The sequence below is a fragment of the Gigantopelta aegis genome, chromosome 14 (genome assembly GCF_016097555.1).
Source record: "Gigantopelta aegis isolate Gae_Host chromosome 14, Gae_host_genome, whole genome shotgun sequence".
NCBI classification, from domain to species: domain Eukaryota; kingdom Metazoa; phylum Mollusca; class Gastropoda; order Neomphalida; family Peltospiridae; genus Gigantopelta; species Gigantopelta aegis.
The window spans coordinates 21,550,350-21,572,402 of NC_054712.1; the positions used below are offsets into that span (position 1 = coordinate 21,550,350).

General features: G+C 37.5%; 1 protein-coding gene across 2 annotated transcripts; it reads right to left on the reverse strand.

Moving 5' to 3' along the window:
* Positions 1-875: 875 nt before the first annotated feature.
* On the reverse strand, positions 876-21,773 carry LOC121388490 (flavin-containing monooxygenase FMO GS-OX-like 2). 2 transcript variants are annotated; one of them, XM_041519845.1, is made up of 6 exons: positions 21,587-21,773; positions 7,414-7,645; positions 6,449-6,587; positions 5,572-5,708; positions 2,517-2,694; positions 876-1,622 (listed from the first exon to the last, which is right to left on the reverse strand). In XM_041519845.1, exons 2-6 carry the CDS (start codon positions 7,608-7,610, stop codon positions 996-998), a joined length of 1,278 nt encoding a protein of 425 aa, XP_041375779.1. In that variant the 5' UTR covers positions 7,611-7,645; positions 21,587-21,773; the 3' UTR covers positions 876-995. The 2 variants fall into 2 exon arrangements, with proteins under 2 accessions (XP_041375779.1, XP_041375778.1); XM_041519844.1 differs by having other exon boundaries at positions 21,552-21,773.
* Positions 21,774-22,053: the final 280 nt, after the last annotated feature.

Sequence of the window (22,053 nt, forward strand, 5' to 3'; positions counted from 1 at the left end):
ACCTCTACCTGTTTCAAATTGGTTTAGCTGCATAAATAAAACTACTACTGAGTGGTCTGAGCGATAGCTATTTTCAACTATTATTTTCTCTGCAGTTGGCATTAAATTATTTGTTATAATGACCCCTGCGTGTGCTGTAACCTCACCGTGGTGCAGGGGTGTAACATTCTCTTTGAGAATGGCCAATACAGCACAAAATTGAAGTTTTGAGTAAAATTCAGTATCCGTAAAATTCTGTGATATTTGTGTTTATGCACAGTTCTTTACACTGTGTTTTTATTTAACTGTTGAATTTTTATACTGATGATGATCATCACACTGTTGTTTCATTTTACCATAGTTTGACACCCAATAGCCGATGTATTTTTCGTGCTGGGGTGTCGTTAAACATTCATTCATTCATTCATTCATTGTTATAACGAAAAAATCTAATCTGGCTTATTTTGGCGGTGTCTTTTTTATCCAAGTATATCGTCTAAAATTTTGATATAATTCTCTAAATGCATCCTTTACATCAAACATTTCCATATTTTCAACAACTACTTTTTGAGCCTTTGGGTGGTTAACATGTAAATAGTTTTTAGTGTCCAAGTCTTGATTTAATACTAGATTAAAGTCTCCAGATACTATGAATTTATCATTTCCAAATTGTACAATATACTCAAATATGATTTGAAAGAAAATTATGTTGTCATCATTTGGTCCATATATATTTGCTAGTGTAATTCTTTCACCTTCAATTTCCCATTCTTACCTTCACAGGATAAAGCAGACATCCGACGTCATTAACTAGTTATTTTCCATCTAACCCTGGACCTACAAGTTGTATATAACATGTATTCAATAGAGGATGAATATAAAAATAAAGGTACAAACAAGGACTAGATATTGTAATCTGTTTGATATGTTTCAGTATAAATACAAATAGTTGAGGTATATTGCATTTTAGTGAGCTCTTGCACACCATAAGATCAAATGAAGGACAAATATGGAATTCATTGGACTTCTTCAAATGTTTCTGGACCAGTTAGTACATAATTTTTCTTTTTGTAATTCAAGAAATTTGACGATCTGACCAAGAACACATGGTTATAGAGATCGCTCACACTTTTTGGAATAGGATCACACTTAACAATGGCTGCCAGCTCATCAATGTAACCCCATTGCTTCTCTTTCATGTGGTGAGCGTGTCTCCATGGCAAACCCTGCTCTAGCCTCTTTCTGAAATCAGCCTCAATATCCTTATCCATGTCTTCTTTAGATGGTAATTCCACTGACCCGTCAAGCACTGCCAATGCTAGCTGAACCTGCATGTGGAAGAAGGGGAAGGGGCAAATCAGTTTGCAGACCCCTATAAAGGATAAAGAGGGGAACTGTGTGTGAATCATGTGCTTGTATAATAGTGTAACTCTCTCGTCTGTTATGTCCAGTTTGCAGTCTTCAGAGAGGAATGGGAAGACAAATCTGTAGCCTGTACATAGAATGAGACTGTCAATTTCTTCTTCTTCTTCGCCTCCTAGGAACACGACCGAATTTTCCTTCAGACACTTGATTCCTGCCTTAACTTCAACATTTTCTGGAAACTGTGACATGAGGGTATCTTGGTTGTGACTGAGATAAACCTGGAGGGAAAGAAAAAAACATGGATACTTCCCTTGTTCAATTTCATTTTGATTTTATACCAAAATATCAAGTGTTAACGCTTTGATTTCATATAAAACATTAATACACCTTTCATTTCATTTCAACTTATTTTCGTGCTTATATCCAATTAAGGTTATGGGCACACATCTCAGCTATTTGGGCTGACTGTCCAGGACAGTAGGTTAGTTGATAGTGGTTAGTAAGAAAGAAGAGGGTGTAATGGTCTTACACCTACCCACTGAGTCGTTAAAACACGCTCTGGGTGGGAGCCGGTACCGGGCTGCGAACCCTGTACCTACCAGCCGTATGTCCGAGCCGGTTATTAATACACAAGTTACTTTTCTCAATTTGATTTTAAATAATAAAACACTTCTTTTGTCAACTTAATTGCTTTAGTTTTAACTACCCCCCCCCCCCCACAAAAAAAACAACTAAAAACCCCAACAAAAAAACACAAAAAAAACACACACACAAAAAAAAAAAAAAAAACACAACCAAAAAACCAACAACCCCCCAAAAAACCTAAAACAACAACAACAACAAAAAACAACCCCAGAAACCCCCACCCCAAAAAAACCCAAAACAACAACAACAACAAACAAACAAACTTCCAATGTTAAGTATGGGGTTGTTTTTTTTACTTCATTCTGAAATTAGTAAAAACAATTCAAAATAGTTTATCATTTTTGGCAAGGCCAACGTAGATCTCATCCAACCCTTCTAGAAAATAATATAAGGAATACAAGTTTTAACGTATTTAAAAAAAAGAATGTATTATATGAAGCCAATCTACTGAACCACTCCTACTATGATGGATTGGGTAACAACAAAGTAAAACTATTTGCTGCGAGACTGGAATTGTGGCACTGTACCTTATTGGCTACTTTGCTTAACAGAATAGCTATGTCAACACCGGACGATGATGCTCCAAGACAGACAACTCTTTGATTTTCGAATGGAGATGGCTCTCTGTAATTATGACTGTGGATTATCTGCCCTTTAAAAATATCCATTCCCTGTATTTGTGGAATTAGAGGAACAGAATAGTGGCTGAAAAAATAATAAATAAAATTAATTAACAAAAACACACATTCTTATAGTTTATCATTTGGACTAAATATAACTCAAAGACTACGAAAACGCACCACCTATTTTTGTACGGATATATGTTGTTTTAAGCAAATTATTAAACTGGAAATGCAGTTCATTAATTCATAATCGTCACCTTTGTTTGTATCGGAATTGTTTTTAATACAAACGTACGTGACAATAGTGCAAGATGCCAAAATAGCAAAACGCGTATTTTCCACTTAAAAATCGAGTTCATGTGGCAATCGGAGATTCTCGTGCAACATTCTCCTTTACATAATAACACAATCAAGAATCTATGCCGTTACTTTAACTAACTTTCACCATAACAAATCCACGATGCCTAGACTTTCAGAAAATCAACGCAACCAAGCAATAGGTCTTTTAGCAGCAGGAAGTTCTGCCAGAGAGATATAGCCAGACGATTTAATTGTCACCATACGACAATTACACGATTAGATGTAAGGTATAGACAGACTGGAGTTTCCCGGGATCGACCGAGACCAGGTGCACAGCGCGTTACAACACCAGCCCAAGACCGTCATATACGGCTGCTTTATTTACGCGGCCGTTTATGAACATCAACACGTACAGCTGCAAAAGTCGTTGGTAGACGAGGACCAACAGCTCCCATCACGGTACGACGCCGATTATGATCCGCCGGACTACGTGCAAGACGACTTTACGTTGGACCAATTTTGACTCAACGGTACTGTCAGCAGCGAATGGAGTAGATTGCAGAGGAGGCAAGTCCTTTTCACAGATGAAAGCAAGTTCCATCTCTATCAAGCTGACGGTCGTCAACACGTTTTTAAACGACGCGTGGAATGTTTTTCAGATTGCTATGTTTTGGAATCCAACAGACGGAGAGGGGGGAGCGTAATTGTTTGGAGAGGTTTCAGCTACCATCACCTGTACATTTGGTGAGAACGCGTTACTGCTGTGAGTTACAGAGATCACGTTCTGCGGCCGATAGTTATCCCCCATTTTCATGCCCATCCAGAATTACAGACATTGCAACAAGACAGTGCTCATCTGCAAACTGCACGTGTATGCATGCAGTTTTTGCAACGTAGTCACAACAACGTCATGCAATGGCCTGCAATGTCACCTGATATGGCACCCATTGCACACGTGTGGGACAAAATTGGGAGGCGATTGTCCAGAGGGAAGCAGTTACAGACTGTGCAACAATTAGAGGACACTTTGGTGCGAGAATGGAACAGAATTCCACAGACATTCTTCCAAAACCTTGTCACCTCTATGAGAAGACGATGCACGCTTTGCATAGCCGCACGTGGAGGACACACACGATACTGACATTTAGAGACATCTTTGTAATCTGATCTTACATTTTAATTTGATTGAGTAATGAATATTCATATATTCCAAACATTTGAACAAATTCTAAGCTGGCACTGATGTCATGTGCCATCTACAATATAAAGTACTCTTGTGGTTATCTCCCCCTGGAGCAATGGTAACAAGAAATAGTCAATCACCCTGGGGTCTAATTCACAAAGATTTCTTAGGCTTTGCTAGACTTTTAGCATTGCACTGCGAGATCGCAAAGTTGCAAGAGTTTAGTGAATTAGGCCCCAGGTCTAGTCTCTGCCATATGATGGATATGGAAAATACAAACACTGATTAAACAGTGAAAGGCAGAATACCTCTATCACAATTAAACTTAATTTAGCTAGTATTATCTATCATGAGGAGACAACTTTTTCTTTTTTTAAATCATAGAAACCTAATTTACATAATTTAATATCAATGTGGTCAGTTAATCGAAGTACTTAGAACAAATGAATGTTGACAGACGAAAATTACTAGTCATTGATTCTGTGTCGTCGATTTCTAGTGTGGATTAGTGGAATCCCTCAAAACCGGACACTCTGTAAACAGGAAGAAGTTTATTTTGTTTAACGACACCACTAGAGCCCAATGATTAATTAATCATCAGTTATTAATGGATGTCAGACTGTAAACAGGAAAGAAAGAAGGAAATGTTTTATTTAACGACGCACTCAACACATTTTATTTACAGTTATATGGCGTCAGACATATGGTTAAGGACCACACAGATATTGAGAGATGAAACCCGCTGTCGCCACTTCATGGGCTACTCTTTCAGATTAGCAGCAAGTGATCTTTTATATGCATCATCCCACAGACAGGGTAGTACATACCACGGCCTTTGATATACCAGTCGTGGTGCACTGGCTGGAACGAGAGACTGTAAACAGGAATTCTCTCAAAACCAAAGTTTTCCATGATCCCTTCATAAATAAGAGTATATCACATGACCTATGTAAACCAGACACCCCTTAAAACCAAACTTTTTACTTTGTCACCTTGGTGTCCAGTTTAGAGAGGTTTCGCTATACGTATATCATTAACCCAATTTTTTGCAACACTATAATACATAGAGAATCTTTCATGTTTTTTCGTCAAATATGATTTATATCTCATCGAGTGAAGTTTGCAATCATATCTCACGAGTCGCGCTTGAGTGTGATATGATTATAAACTTTACGAGATCACATATAAATTATATTTGACAAAAAATATGAAATTTTCTATTTCTTACATAATTTTTTGGTAATTTACCTATATTTTTAAAATGCCAGCAGAAAAATTGCTTCGGCTTTCTTACAGTGAAAATAACTCTTTCTACAGTGACGATAATACATTTTAGAGTGAAATAGTGAAATTTTCACTCTAAAATTTTTATCGTCACTGAGTGACTAATAACACTATTATTTCACTGCTATTTTAAGATAGTTCACTAAATGTTATATAGTAAATGTAACTCTCTTAAATATACAGCATTCTCACCCATTGCAAACAATAACACCATCAAATATTTCTGTAGAGACCTGTGACGTGTCTCGGACATCATTATATGTGACCTCCCATTTGACCTTGACCTTCTCTTGATCAATGGGCTGTACTTTCTGCACATACTGATAAAACTGGAAATAATCAAACAAGTTAATACACCCCCAGTCACGATAAACAGTTCATAGATTAATGGCAATAAATGAAATTGCATTTGTACAAATTTATACCATCTTTGGTTTATTTGTTAATATCTGCATATTATGTTGCCATTTCAGTTACGACAGTAACCTTATTAAAATAGTGTTTCTAGTTAACAGTTTTAAAAAAAAAAACACATGTCAATTTGAAATACATGTACAATTTGCATAAAGTGTTTTCCCACGAAGGAAAGAAAAGACTAAACATAGAATGGTAACTGGTACTAGAAGACTTATATGCATATGACTTACACATTATATCACAAGATTCTGCAGATGCTAAATGCTTAGCTATTAAATATCTTTAAAAAAAGATTGTTTTGTTTAACGACACTACTAGAGCACATTGATTAATCAATTATCGGCCATTGGATGTCAAACATTTGGTAATTCTGACTAATAGTCATCATTCCTAATGCAGCAAGTGATCTTTTATATGCACTTTCACACAGACAGGATAGCACATACCATGGACTTTGATATACCAGTCGTGGTTCACTGGCTGGAACGAGAAATAGCCCAATGGGCTCACCGACGGGGATCGATCCCACACCGACCATGCATCAAGCGAGCACTTTACAACAGGGCTATATCTCGCCCTATTGAATATCTATGCAGCATTGTACCCTGAAAATATCTTCTATACCAATCTACTAAGAAAAAACCCAGAGAACCTTAATTTTTTTAATGACATCATAGTGATCAGCATAGTCTTCCAAATACTTCAAGACATCTTGGCTCTTGATAAAAGATGGCAGCTTCTTGTCAAATGGAAAACCTGGAAAGGCCATGGATTCTTTTGGAAGATTGGTTCTGTACAATAGAAAACAAACTGAACTTTAGGTTCACGTATGGAATATGAGATAAATAACAATTATACTTCAGTGGTATACCAAGAAGCTTCTAAAATACTATTTTATATTTGATGGGTCTACAGGAATAACCTGCGATGTCACATTTTTAGTAAGGTGATATGTTTTTTAATTTTAACGTTTACAACAATTATAAGGTGTTTTTTTTTAATTTAGTGTGCTATTGTGACCTTGGCATACACGACCATTATAATACTGGCTATCTGTTTGGACATATATTATTCACGTGAACCTTTCATTTGTTCCTCTATGAAATGGTTACTACATGGGTTGAATTTGAATTATTGGGGTCCATAGCAAGTGTTGTCTTTGGTTTAATGGCACCTAGAACAAATCGTATAAACTGACTTACAGTTACCTAACATTTTGAAATATTGTACATAAAAAAAATAATGATATCAAATATTCCATCAAATATTTGGTGTTACACTTACAAGTACACCAACTCATGGTAAATACTTAAGAATCTTAAGTAATTTCAAGTTTGGCTGGACTATAAAATTACAATTCATGTGACTGACCAATGGATTGCCCCTAGGTAAAATCATATGAACTAACTTGAATCTGCTGGATTCCTAAGATTTTGAAATACTGTTCCTTGTATGTACATTAAAAAAAAGAGTATTTCAAATATTCCATCAAATAGTTTCTGTTAGAATCACAACTCCAGGTACCTACTTAAGAATCTTACGAAATTTTAAGTCTGAGGCAGTTGATTGAGTTATAAAAATTACAATTCATGTAATTGAAACATGGCTTAGACTCACAACAACTCTTGATACATGCTAGAAAATATCGGCATCCCATACTGGTCAGTACCAGTCTTATCTGTATAAACCCACGTTCCTCCAACACGACTACTCTGTTCAAAACAGATGGGATCAAACGTGGCTGGTTTGGCAAAGAGGTGTCGTAGAGCACACAACCCACTAGCACCAGCTCCTATCACAGCCACGCGAATCATATCTGTTGTCAGAGCCAAGACGTACTTGTCGAAATCTGAAAACAAAATGAAATAAAACTCCAATCACAGCCATGCAAATCATACTGGTCGTCAGAGAGAGAGTGATCGATCCTGTGACCTGTCACAGCTCATGCACATAAGCCCTGTATGTTTTTGTTACATATAATTTTCACAAACACACACACACACACACACACAGACACACACAAACACACACACACACACACACACACACACACACACACACACACACACACACACACACACCACAGCTTCTAGAATTTGTATAAAATCCACTAGCCATGGGATCAGTGATTGAAAAAATGTACTAGCCACAATTAAAAATTCACTAGCCCCCTGCACGATTTGTCACCCCGGCACGATTTGTGACCCGGGTGACAAATCGTGCAGCGACGCCTGTACGATTTGTCACCCGGGTGAGAGAGGGTGACAAATCGTGCAGCGTGTGTGCATTTTTTCTCCCTGTTGACAAATCGTGCAGGCATCACTGCACGTTTTGTCACCCAAGAGAGCGTGTGTACCTTATTTTTGTAGACCTTTAATATCAAAGTCCATTTGTTCAAATCATGGTTATGCTAAATTTTTGAATAAAAAAAAAAGAATAATGTTCTATTTGACGCATTCAAAAATATATTTAATTACATTTATATTGTGTCGCGTAGGATCGATCCTTCTTGGCGGACCCAGTGGGTAGTTCCCCGTCCCATACAAAAGTAAAGTTTATTTTATTTAACGACGTCACTAGAACACATTGATTTTTATCTTATCATCGGTTATTGGACGTCAAACATATGGTCATTCTGATACAATTCCATAGAGGAAACCCGCTGCCGCCACATAGGCTACTCTTTCCGATAAGCAGCACGGGTTTTTTATATGCACTTTCCGATAGACAGAACAGCACATACCACAGCCTTTGATGGACCAGTTATGGACCATTGGTTAGAACGGAAAATAGCCCAAACTGCAAATGGGTCCACTGAGCAGGATCGATCCAATGACCGACCGCTTCACAGGCGGACACGCTACCGATTGAGCTACGACCCACTCTTCCATCCCATACGGTGCCAGTGACTGATCTACCGAATACTGTGGTATGTGATATCCTGTCTATGGAAAAGACCTCTTGCTGCCAGTGGAAAATTGTAGAGGGTTTCCTTTCAAGACTATGTCCGAATTACCAAATGTGTGACAAATGATATCCGATAATTAATTAATCGCCTCTAGTGGTATTGTTAAAGTATCACTGCACCAAACCAAATAACATTGGCAATAATGTTAGAAATTTGTAATAGAAGTATTAGACGCAGCGTATTAAGCCACTGGGAGTATATGCACAATTCGTGTAGCACCTCCTATTCAACATTCTCTAGATTGTCGCTCTAAACGAAAATTTCATTCCACCTATCGGACCACTAAACACTGTTTTAAATTCGGATGTATTTATTACTGTATTAATCACACCCAAAAGTTGACGTGTTTCACTACTGCAGGTTTTTTAAAATTAAACGACAAAGTTGTGACCTATGTAAAGACTCGCATCGATAAAAAATAGTAAAGTTTGTTTTATTTAACGATGCCACTAGAGCACATTGATTTTTATCTGATCATCGGCTATTGGACGTCAAACATATGGTCATTCTTACACATTTCTTCAGAGCAAACCCGCTGTTGCCACATATGCTATACTCTTTTTGATATGCAGAAAGGGGTATTTTATATGTACTTTCCCACAAACAGGACAGCACACACCACGGCCTTTGACGAACCAGTTATGGTCCACTGGATGGGACGGAAAACAGCCCAAACTGCAAATGGGTCCACTGAGAAGGATCCGAAAGATTCTGCCTAATTACAACACATTATACATATTTACCATTGGGCGAAAGGTAAAAAAAATAGTCACACTTTCAACAGTACGAAGTGTAATTTTATTAAGTATGCTAAAACATGACTGAAATTAAAGTGTGAAGAAAGCGCCGCTTTAAACGGGTCAAGCTAAATTCAGCATTGTAAATCTTTCAATGGTTTTGATTTTAATTGTTTTTCTTTTTGATTTGGGGCTACTGGTAGAGGAGCAAACAATAGAATTCCGACTTTTAATAAAGAAATTTATATAGTGGAATATTTAAAATTAAAATTAACTGTCAAGTAATTTGGAATCACAATCATTTGTTTAAATCCTCCACCAATTGGTCTAGATGTGAAATTAAAGAAAGAAAAAAATTAATCGTTTTTTATTTTTTATTTTATTAATAACAAAATATATATTTCTCTTTCTTCTCATATGGCTTTCCACACATTAACAGTTTGGTTTTTGGGTGTTTGTTTTTGTTTTGTTTTTTGTTTGCAAACGTAGGATTTGCAACAACTGTTGCTACCATAATCAGCGCCTATACCACATGTATAATTAAGAAACTTCTGTGGTGGTCTTCTTGTAACTACAACCAGCCATTAAACCATCTGGGGTTATTCATGATCCTCCTAATTTCTAGTGCCAAGCCACTGCTTCGACCTGCTGCTCTTACCAACCGCCTGACACTAATGATGTTAGGAACAACTGGAAGCAAGGAATAATTAATATGAAGTCTGAGAAATGGAATGTCGGATACCACAGACCTGAAATAGGGGTTGACTCGTTGAAGAATGTATCTTCTGGTTGGATCAAGTTCTAATAATATACGGATAATTAACATTTGAATTTCACGCGGCAAGTATTCTTGTGACTAATGGTCAGAGTCGACGGATCCGTGATGGAATGTCTGCAGTGGAGGAATGATTGCAGAAGAGCTGAATGGCTGCCTCTGTAAACTATCTGTTCTCGGGCAGTCCTTCATTTCTGCGGACTGCTCAGAAAATGATTGCTCCTGGGCTGACTGAAAAGTTAAGTCATAGTTTGGGGTGATTGCCTGAGAAGAAAGTGCCGGCGATAACTGCAGTGAAGGACTGACTGCACAATAGTCAGAATGGTTGCTTGGGCTTCCTGTCTCTGTACAATTTGTCAACTCAAAAGGAAGTTCGTACATCGACTGCCCAGATACATCCCATGCTTGATTCACGAATAACTGCTCAGTTGAGATAGGGCTTCGTCCGGTTTCTAGCCGAGGTACCCATGTTAACAGCTCTAATTCAACATCATGTGTAATACTCACACTCAAATAATGAATGCTCTCCCCTGTTTTCAGGCAGATAGCCAAGTGTCAGCAAGAAAGAGTGTTCGTTGTAATATCCAGTGGGTGATATTAAAATGGTATGGGCTGGCCCTTTGGATGAGAGTATCAAAAACTGTACATTATATTCTCGAGCTAGTGCCATCAGTGTAACATTGTCACCATAAGTCGTACTTTTCTGCATATCTTTCAGGTATTGATCGATGGTCCCAACAACAAATGGTCCGTACGTGTAACAAAATATTTGTATATGATCCACTGCATTCTGACGAAGGGTTGCTGGAGTCCGGTGGATTCCGTACAATGAAAGCTGATTTGCCACTGAAGCAAACTGGCAACTTCCAGGGTTATCTCTTAGGTCTAATAACACATCAATCATGTGAGTTTTACTCAAATTGTTAACTCTGTCCTCGTGTGTCAGTGGGATAAGATATTGCTTTTTGTGAAGATCTTTCTTCAGCTCCGAGTTCAACGTTCGTTTTGCCACCAGTTTCTTTTGTTGTTCTTTTTCTGCTGTTGTGATTGTTATGTCCATGACAGACAGCCACTGACATACTTCTTCATTATCTGGTTTCTTATATTTGACCAGATATTTACTCTTCTGGAGATTTCTATCCTGGACGATACCTGTCAAAACAAATCGTCTGTGCGGAATCCATTTAGATTTTCTTGCAGGATAACGGAGAAGAATCTTCTCTTCTATATTATAGATTGAAGTGTGAGTGCTTCGAGAACAGGTTCTGATCATTATGTCACTCGAATGCTGCGAGGCTTGTTTAACAGAGTCTTGTAAGGACTTACATGTTCTATTGGTGAAAACCTGTACCGGAATTTTGTACCCGAGCACTTCGTTTGGAATGGAGTTTATGCTTTCTTGAATTTGAAAGAGATTCTTCGCCCAGTTGAAGCCCTTTTTCTTTAGGATTCTGTATTGTATTTTTCTTCGAACTTCCCGGTGGGACCTTTCACATTTCCATTGAGATTGCGGGTGATAAGGGCGGCTTCGGATAATTTGGATTCCTATCTTGTGTAAAAGCTTTTCCACATTTCCACGAAACTCCATGCCTTGGTCGCACTGGATTATTTTCGGGGTTCCATGCTCTGCGAAGATGTTTTGCAAGACCAGTGGTCTGAGAAAAATAAATCGCGAAAATGTGTCGATGATTGACAGGATATACTTTTGAATTTTCCCATGATATATGACTTTGTCCTTGCTCATATCAATTAAATCGATTTACCATCGTTCATTTACAGGTGGCACAGTATTAGTAAACTTAGGAAACGTCTTTTGGTATGTCTTTGGTTGTTTCTGGATTTTTCCAATGTTCCTGTATGACACATTGGCAAAGCCATCACGAAGCTGGTGCCAGATTGTTCTTGAGCCGCATCCGTAATTTTGTAGAAAATTAGTTTTTACTAAGGTGGACATCGTATTTCTCACTACAACTGGTTTCTCATTGAAACATAGTTTGCCATCAACAACAGAGAAATTTAATTTATTTCTAAAATACTGTCTCCTTGCGTTGACTTGCACCCTTGTGAGTTCTTTCTTTGGGATTTGAAATGTGCTTTGTACAAGCTGAAAAATAGTATCGTACTGCTCCTTTTTGAAGCTGTGTAAGAATGGATGAGGTCGACACTTCCTGACTTGCTCTGGAATTTCCTCGATCCGATCCATATATAAATTCTTTTGTCCCTGGATAGAAAAAAAGAATACTTAAACTGAGAATAATCATATTTTATATATTTGTTTTCAAAAAGAGGAAACGAAATCATAAACTGCAAAACATCCACGGATATCAACATAAATAGAGAGAGAGAGAGAGAGAGAGAGAGAGAGAGAGAGAGAGAGAGAGAGAGAGAGAGAGAGAGAGAGAGAGAGAGAGAGAGAGAGAGAGAGAGAGAGGGAGACGTAGGGAGAGAGAGGGAGGGGGACGTAGGGGAGGGAGAGGGTTGGAGAGAGGGGAGAGGGGCACGTGGAGGGAAGGTTGGAGAGAAAATGGAAAAAGTGGTGAGAAAAAGAGAGTGAGAGTGAACAATATCAGAGAAAAAGAAATGAAATATAAATATTTTATTATTTAACGACACTCAGCACATTTTAATTTTCAGTGTATATGGCGTTGGACATGTTATGGTGAAGGACAACGCAGATAATTGAAAAGAAAACGACCCCATGAGTTGCTCTTTTCGATTAGGTTACATTAGAATTATTTGTTTAACGACACCCCAGCACAAAAAATAAAATCGGCTATTGGGTGTCATTCTGTGGTAAAAAAGTAAACAATTATTTTAAAATAAATCAGTTGTAAAAGCCTGATTTACCATATTATAGACTTTACAATATAATAAATAAACAATACATATATACAATTATCACATATATATAACTTTAACTATACAATAGAATAAATAAATATTAAAAATATATAATTACCAGATTCTTTTAAAAACATGCACCATCCCACAGACAGGATAATATATACCACGGTATTTTGGTAGACCAGTTCTTTTGGAGCACAAAGTAGAACGAGAAATAGCCCAATGGGCCCACCGACCGGGATCGATCGTAAACTCACCGCTCATCAAGCGAGCGCTTTACCACTGGGCTACGACCCCACCTCTTCCAATGATGTGTTTTAAAACAAAGCAAATAAAGAACTTTTACTTTTCTAATCTTTACTTTAAGCTTATTTTTGTTTGTGTTTTACCATTTCATGTTGTTAATAGTTATATTTTAGAAACAACTGAAGTCGCCAATATTGTAACATTTCTAACTAAGAGACGTTCAGGTTGTTTGAATAACTTGTGCCCAGTATTTAAATGTGCATGCATAATATGTAATAAATATATTCTTCAAGCTGTTCAGGCGGCTGGGATCCCTAAAGACAAATTAATGGATAATGGCTGGCATCTTCAATAGTCATCTGATCAGTTGACTTTAGCTTAAACATGTTTTTGATTTCAGTATTTATTAAATTTATTAAAGGTGGAAAATTAATTAAGCAATCAAATCTACGAGACATACAAATAAAATTTATGAAAAAGGAATACTAACGTGTTACTGCGAAAATTTCCGAAGTCTTCTCTTCTGAAGGTACCCGTTCTTTTGAAAAAGTTGCTGAAACCATTGGTTATTATATAGAGAAGGACGCCGCATTGATCTTCTTTCTTTAAAAATACACCGATGTTGTTTTACAATTAAAGCAACGCCATTCACTTTGAAGAAGTTAACGTCAATCATGACATTGTGCCGCTTTTTATGTAACTTCAAACGCAGCATGTTCACGCACGTGCACCTCCATAATATATGTATGTATGTATGTATGTATGCATGCATGCCACGGCCTCAATCGTATCGACGTGCGGTATCCAAGGTCATAGCTATGATTTTTTGTAGGGTGAGGCAGATGATTGTTTGGAACGAACGAACAAGTTCCAGCGTAAAGGTATATGGCTATTGTTGTAAGACATTTTGGAGTGGTTATTTGTGGGAGTTGGGGTGGGGAGTGGGGTGGGGGCGGGTGCATGTGAACTGGCCCAAGCTTGATAATAATCCCAACTTTATTGTGTTTCAAGGGGAGGTAAGACTATAAAACTGCCCCCAATATCAATATAACAAGACATAAAATAATAAAAAATCACTGTTAAAAAGTATTAACGTCCAGATGCCAGGAAATCGCATTTTAATGCAGTCAAGGTTCAACATTTTCCGTATCTTCCTCCTATGACCCCCCCCCCCCCCCCCACACACACACACACGCAAATTCCTTGCTACGGGCCTGTGCTTATATTGTTGGGGATAGGTGATTTAAAGACTGATTTGTGTTAACACATGTGTCAACAACCTATGTATTTATTTATTGTAAAAAAGTAACGAAAATAAGAAACATCTTGGCCATTGATGTGTCATACTTGGAGTCTGATGATTAAAACTCATGAACGTATTATAATAAAGATAAAATATGAAGATCGTTTAAAAGAGTTTGATGTGTTCAGTGACAAGTCAATCCCAATTTAAAAAAAAAAATTTATTATTGTCTTTTTTTCCCCAGTCCCTTAATTACATGAAAACAACAATCTATGCTAAGGGTAAGCATGACTTATAATTGAAATTTATACAAGCAATATGACACAATACAGGGTACTGGTATTTTCACACACACACACACACACACGCACACACGCACGCACGCACGCACATGTATATGCAAGTGAATCCAAATATTAATGGATCCTCGGAGAGATGGAAATTGTCAATTTAAAGTAATATCGCACTAGTTGTCTCTCAGAGGTTTAAATCGGGCTCGTAGTCAACTTCGCCAAAAATCTTTAAGACATATAACGGTCTTAGCGATGCATATGAAACCTTCCGTTAAAGACAACAAGTCAATAAGAGAAGACATTGAATCAGTGCGCAAAGATCGCGAAGAACTTAAAGCCGCCATAACAGATCTACAATGCAGATCCATTAAATACAAATTAATTTTCTCTGGTTTGGCTGAAAACAGTAACGAAAACACGGAACAAATATTGAGAGACTTCATATATGATGAACTAGAAATTGACCGCGATGTGAACTTTGGGAATGTACATAGATTTGGAAGGCGTCGTAACGGTAACCCACGACCTATTGTTGCACGCTTCTTGTACAATAACGATCTAGTCTTGGTGAGAGACAGGGCTTACAGATTAAAAGACAAGCCATATAGCATTCACGAGCAGTTTCCCTCAACGATAGAGGACCGTCGTAAAAAACTGTATCCGGTTGCTAAGAGAGCCAGGCAAGCTGGACATAAAACGCGAATGGTGCGAGACAGGCTTTTCGTTGACGGCAAGCTGTATGAAGAATCTGACCCACCCCAAGCTGACCCGCGATCTTACCGGGATGTCCTACAAGTAAAGCCTAACAGTAACAGTGCACGCTCTAGAAGGCGTGGTGAGCACAAGGAACATAACCCTAGACCTGCTTCGAAACGCCCGCGAACCCCCTCCACGCCAACATCGGACAACCCCCCTCCACACAGATCGAACGATAGCGCAGAATAGGACAGTGCGGTGGGTGGTGTATCCACAAAGTATGATGTTTTAAAAATATGTTCATGGAATATTCAACGTGGTGCAGCCGACAAAATCAAGAACGCAGACTTTGTTAAATTATTTGATAACAGTGATATCGTGTTTTTATCTGAATGCTGGTTAAATATGAATACCAAACTAAGCCTTGAAGGCTATAACAGTGTAGAAGTGCCAAGGAAGAGATGTAGAGGTGGTGGATTGGTATTGCTATATAAAGAATATTTAAATGATAAAATTATAAATTTGAACATAGAACATGATAGTATAATTTGGATAAGATGTGATAAATCTCTGTTTGTTGACAATGTAGACACTTATATTTGTTTTGTATATTTACCCCCAGATCGAAGTAAATTTTATTCACTGTATGATTGTGACTTATTCCAAGTGCTGGAAGAAAATGTGGAATATTTTAAAGATCAAGGGAACGTTATACTAATGTGTGATTTTAACGGTCGTGTCGGCCACGAGAGTGATTTTATAGAAAATGATAACACACGTTTTGATGATATCGGCTGTGTACCAAAGCATTTTGATTACGAAAGCGATATATATTATTAAAGAAACTCCGAAGACATGAAAGTAAACACCTTAGGAAGATTTGTCTTAAACCTGTGCATGGCGTCTGGTGTTAGAATATTAAACGGCCGATCAGCTAGTGATTGCACTGGGGAAATCACATTCTATAACAAAAACGGCAGTAATGTAATAGACTACTGTATTGTAGATAAATATTCTCTAGATGTTACACACGATTTTTATGTTGGAGATTTTAATATTCACTCTGATCACGCACCTATATCCATGTTATTAAGAAAACCGTATGGTATAAATGAATGTACATGTACTTGTAAAAAGGCAAGCAGAACATATGTATATGAGTGGAATGATGATAAAAAAGAAACAACACTTAACAATGCTATGTCTAAACAAGAAGAATTAAGTGCTTGTATTGACGACCTTATTCTTAAAAAGACTTCTGTTAATGAGTGTGTGAATAATCTAACAGGGGTGTTACATGATATATTTGACGAAACATGTAAGCGCGAAACTCGAATAGGTAACAACTGCTCAGTACACACTAACAAACGCGGTATCGTCCCTGAACACAAGCCTTGGTTCAATGAGGAATGCACAAAGCTATACAACAGGTATAGGTGCGCTCTCCGGCAATTCAATTACAACCGTAGCCATTTAAATAGATTCAAACTATCAGATGCTAAAAATAAGTACAAAGTGTTACAAAAGAAACTGCGTTCATCTTACCTAATGCAGGAAAGAAATATGATAAAACATATAACCCTAAAGCATTTTACAAAAAATTTAGTAAATCTAAAAAAGATCGTAACTGTGATATAACAATAGACACATTCATGAATCACTTTAAAAACCTCGCTTGTTCTACACAAAACGATGATACACAAGGGACTAACGATTGCACTAATCAAGATAACCAAGCCGTATACGAAGAATTAGATAAGCGTATTACCGAACATGATATCCTATATGTGTTAAGCAAAGCTAAGCGTAACAAAAGCCCCGGCATTGATGGCCTATTATATGAGTTTTTCGCTGAATGTAAAGATATAATGCTGCCTATACTATGTAAACTTTTTAATGTTATTTTAGACTGGCATCTTTCCAGAAAATTGGTGCAATGGCACAATTATTCCTGTGTTTAAAATGGGTGATAAAAACGATATAAATAATTATAGAGGTATCACGCTCATGAGCCACTTATCAAAATTCTTAAATAATAGATTATTGAATGTGAGTTCAATCTACAATATTATATCTGATGCACAGTTTGGGTTTAAGCCCGGTTTTAGCACAGTTGACGCTATTTTTGCTCTGCAGAGTCTTATAACTATTACGCTTGGCAGTAAGAAAAGACTCTACTGTGCTTTCATTGACTTTAGTAAAGCATTTGATACAGTTGAGCATAAGGCATTGTGGCTAAAAATTTATAAATTAGGATTAAATAGTAAGCTTGTAAATGTTGTAAAATCAATGTATGGTCAGATAAAATCATGTGTGAAATATCAGAGAAATATATCTGAATCCTTCTGGTACAAATCCGGTCTAATTCAAGGAGAAGCTCTTTCGCCATTCTTGTTTTCTTTATTTGTTAACGATCTAGAAATGGAACTGTTAAATTCCACCGACCGACTATACCAGTTAAATATGTTTCATCTTTGTCTACTGATGTACGCCGATGATACAATATTGTTTTCCTAAAGTGCACCTGAATTGCAGAGTATGTTAGACACTTTGTATATATACTCAAACAAGTGGAATTTAAAAGTAAATATTAATAAAAGTAAAATTGTAGTATTCAGAAAAGGTGGAAATGTGAAACCTGAAGAAAGGTGGACATACCACGAAACCGATTTAGAAATTGTTGACAGTTTTAACTATCTTGGGGTCTGTCTTCATTATAATGGAAAATTTAATACCGCTCAGAAGGTAATATGCAACCAAGGTAGAAAAGCTATGGCTGCTCTATTTGGTAAAACTACTAACTATTTCTTAAATGCAGAAACATTACTATCACTGTTTGATACATATGTTAGTAGTATTTTAAATTATGGCTGTGAACTTTGGGGTTTTAACAAAGCAAATAGTCACGAGATCCTACATTTACAATTCTGTAAACGTATTTTAGGCGTGAAAAGGAGCACTACTAATATGATGGTCTATTTTGAATTAGGTAGATCACCTTTGTACATAAGTAGGAACATCCGTATGGTTAAATATTGGATAAATTTGTTGAATACAGATAACTGTATTTTGAAAGAGTGTTATAACACCCTATATGACGAGTGCATAAGAAAACCACGTTCTGTTAACTGGGTTAGTCAAATAAGAGACCTGCTTCTTACTAATGGTTTTGGTCACATATTGTATAATCAAAATGTAGAAAATCGCAATACATTTATATCACTATTCAAACAGAGAATGACTGATCAATTTATCCAATCTATGTATACTGTATTCAACAATTCTCCAAAATGTCTGTTATACAAATTCGTTGTTAATAATTATTGCTTACAACCTTATCTGCAGAAACCTATTGCCTTGAAATACAAACATATTTTGAGTAAATATAGATTATCTTCCCATAATTTCTTTATAGAAACGGGCAGATACCACAATATTGACAGAAATAATAGAATTTGTCGTCTGTGAAATATGAATGTAGCAGAAGACGAATATCACTTTCTTCTAGTGTGTCCTTTCTTCAGTAACATAAGAGATAAATATATTAAACCTTTTTATTACAATAAACCATCAACATTTAAATTAACGCAACTACTGTCCAGCGACAATTCAAAACAGCTAATTAAATTGTGTAAATATTTGAAAACTGCTACCACGCATAGAACAGACAACATATGTTGTTATTGTATATTATTGCTATGCATGCATTACCCATTTACTATAGAATTTTATCGATTGTAACCCGATGCTACATACTATTCCCCGCAGTGTGCACATTATATTATTTTATATATAAATATGTATGTATGCCTACAAAATGTACATTTTTTGGCAAAAAATAAAATGTGTGTTCTGTTATGGAAACTCTCAGACATGAACATGGTGATCTACCCACTAAGCTATTTAGATGACACTGGCAATTAAAACACCCACATAGCCTCTGGTTGGGTTTGAACCTAGTACCTCTAAGACATAAACATGGTGATCTACCCACTAAGCTATTTAGATGGTACTGGTAATTAAAACACCCACATAGCCTCTGGTTGGGTTCGAACCCAATACCTCTCAGCCATTAACATGACATTTTATGTATGTATGTATGTATGTATGTATTGATGTATTGATGTATGAATATCTATATATTGTATGTATGTCGAGGTTGACTGTTACATACACAGATATTAACGCACTGGCATAGGGGATAATTAAATCCTTTCTGGCCTCACAAATTGTCCCATGCCGTTGCTGGGACTCGAACCTGTGGCACCGAATCGCCCGCAGATTGGTGGACTAACTACGATGCGCTCTGAGCTATCGAGTCATCCATGTATGTATGTCTGTGTCTGTGTGTGTATGTATGTATGTATGTATGTATGTGTGTGTGTGTGTGTGTGTGTGTGTGTGTGTGTATGTGTATGTACGTACGTATGTATGTATGTACATATGTATGCATGTAGGTACGTACGTACGCACGGACGCACGGACGCACAAACACACACACACACACACGCACACACGCACGTATGTATGTATGTATGTATATGGAAAATAAATTACGTTGGTAAAGAACGGGTGACAAATCGTGCATCAGGTATACCTTTCTGCACGATTTGTCACCCAGGGGTGACAAATCGTGATGCTGAAAATCATATTTTGCACGCACACACACACACAGAGAGAGAGAGAGAGAGAGAGAGAGAGAGAGAGAGAGAGAGAGAGAGAGAGAGAGAGAGAGAGAGAGAGAGAGAGAGAGAGAGAGAGAGAGAGAGAGAGAGAGAGACACACACACACACACACACACACACACACACACACACACACACACACACGCACAGCACAGCACTTTTTGTGGTATTTGAACAAAAGTGACACACTCAGAGCAGGCCCACTCTATTTTTGGTCAAAGATGTAATTAAGTTTACTTATCAACTCTACTAATATTACACGCCCCACCATCCATCTGCACCTCATTAAATCACTGTATTTGACTTCTCAATATCTCAATATGCTTTAAATGAACTACGGTACTAAAACGTTATGCACCTCACCCACACCCAAAAAATGTATTTGCGACATTTTTAATGGGAAGGAAATGTTTTATTTTATTTACGGTTATATGGCGTCAGACATGGTTAAGGATCACACAGATATTGAGAGAGGAAACCCGCTGTCGCCACTTGATGGGCTACTCTTTTCGATTAGCAGCAAGGGCTCTTTTATATGCACCATCCCACAGACAGTGTAGTACATACCACAGCCTTTGATTTGCCAGTCGTGGTGCACTAGCTGGAACGAGAAATAGCGCAATAGGCCCACCGACGGGGATCGATCCCAGACCGATCGCGCATCGAGCGAGCGCTTTACCACTGAACTACGTCCCGCCCCCACGACATTTTTAATCTTCAGAGCCGGCCTTAGTGGTGTCGTGGTTAAGCCATCGGACATAAGGCTGGTAGGTACAGGGTTCGCATTCCGTTACCGGCTGAGCTCCCACCCAGAGCGAGATTTAACGACTCAATGGGTAGGTGTAAGATCACTACACCCTCTTCTCTCTCACTAAAACACCTAACACTGGACATACAGCCCAGAGAGTAGTCCGAAGGGACGTTGAATGTGTGGTTCTTCTATATTAAGTATTGACATAACGTGCCCCGTGAACTACCCAGATAGCTGAAGTGTGTGCCCAGGACAGCGTATTCGAATCTCAATTGGACATAAGTTGAAATGAAATGAAATCTTCACATTCATACGGTATTAACGTGTGTATGACGTTTCTCTTTTTGATATAACTACGGTACTAAATAATTTTACGCCTGGCATTACATATTTTGTAATTACAAATAATATTAAATATAACTACCCTTAATCTTATTACACACAATAGCCCATCATGGCATGGGGAAAAGGAGGAACTTTTGCCGGGATTAAAATATCTAGACTGTGAAATGAATACCTGAAAGATAGGTAAATAACGCCTCCGTACTATACCTCTCAGCGACAGCGAGCGACAATAACGTCCACGTTATACTTGACTGGTTCCCGAAGTGGTCATTCGGTTTAACGTGTAGCGCATAAACCGGTATAGGCAAACGTCTGTTCACTTGGTTTGGCTAAACGTAAGCCAGTTATTTTGTACCCAGCCAATGTGTTCCAGGTCACATTTCTCCCTAGCAGTCTAAGCTAAGTGCCTCAGTAATAAACTGAACGAAAACAGATTATTCCGAATTCCTCCAGTTAGCATCGAGTACTGGCAACTCTTTAAATTACTAGGTACTAAGCAAAAACAAACATTCATGAACATAATGCGACTAAGGTCGGCTGGAATTCCGTCAACCGAAATATATGCAAGACGAACAACTGGACAAACTGCACATTGATACTGGTATAGCACATGCACTTGACACAGGTTAGTATACATGAATAAAATAAAAATAATTTGTTGTATATCGGTAAAT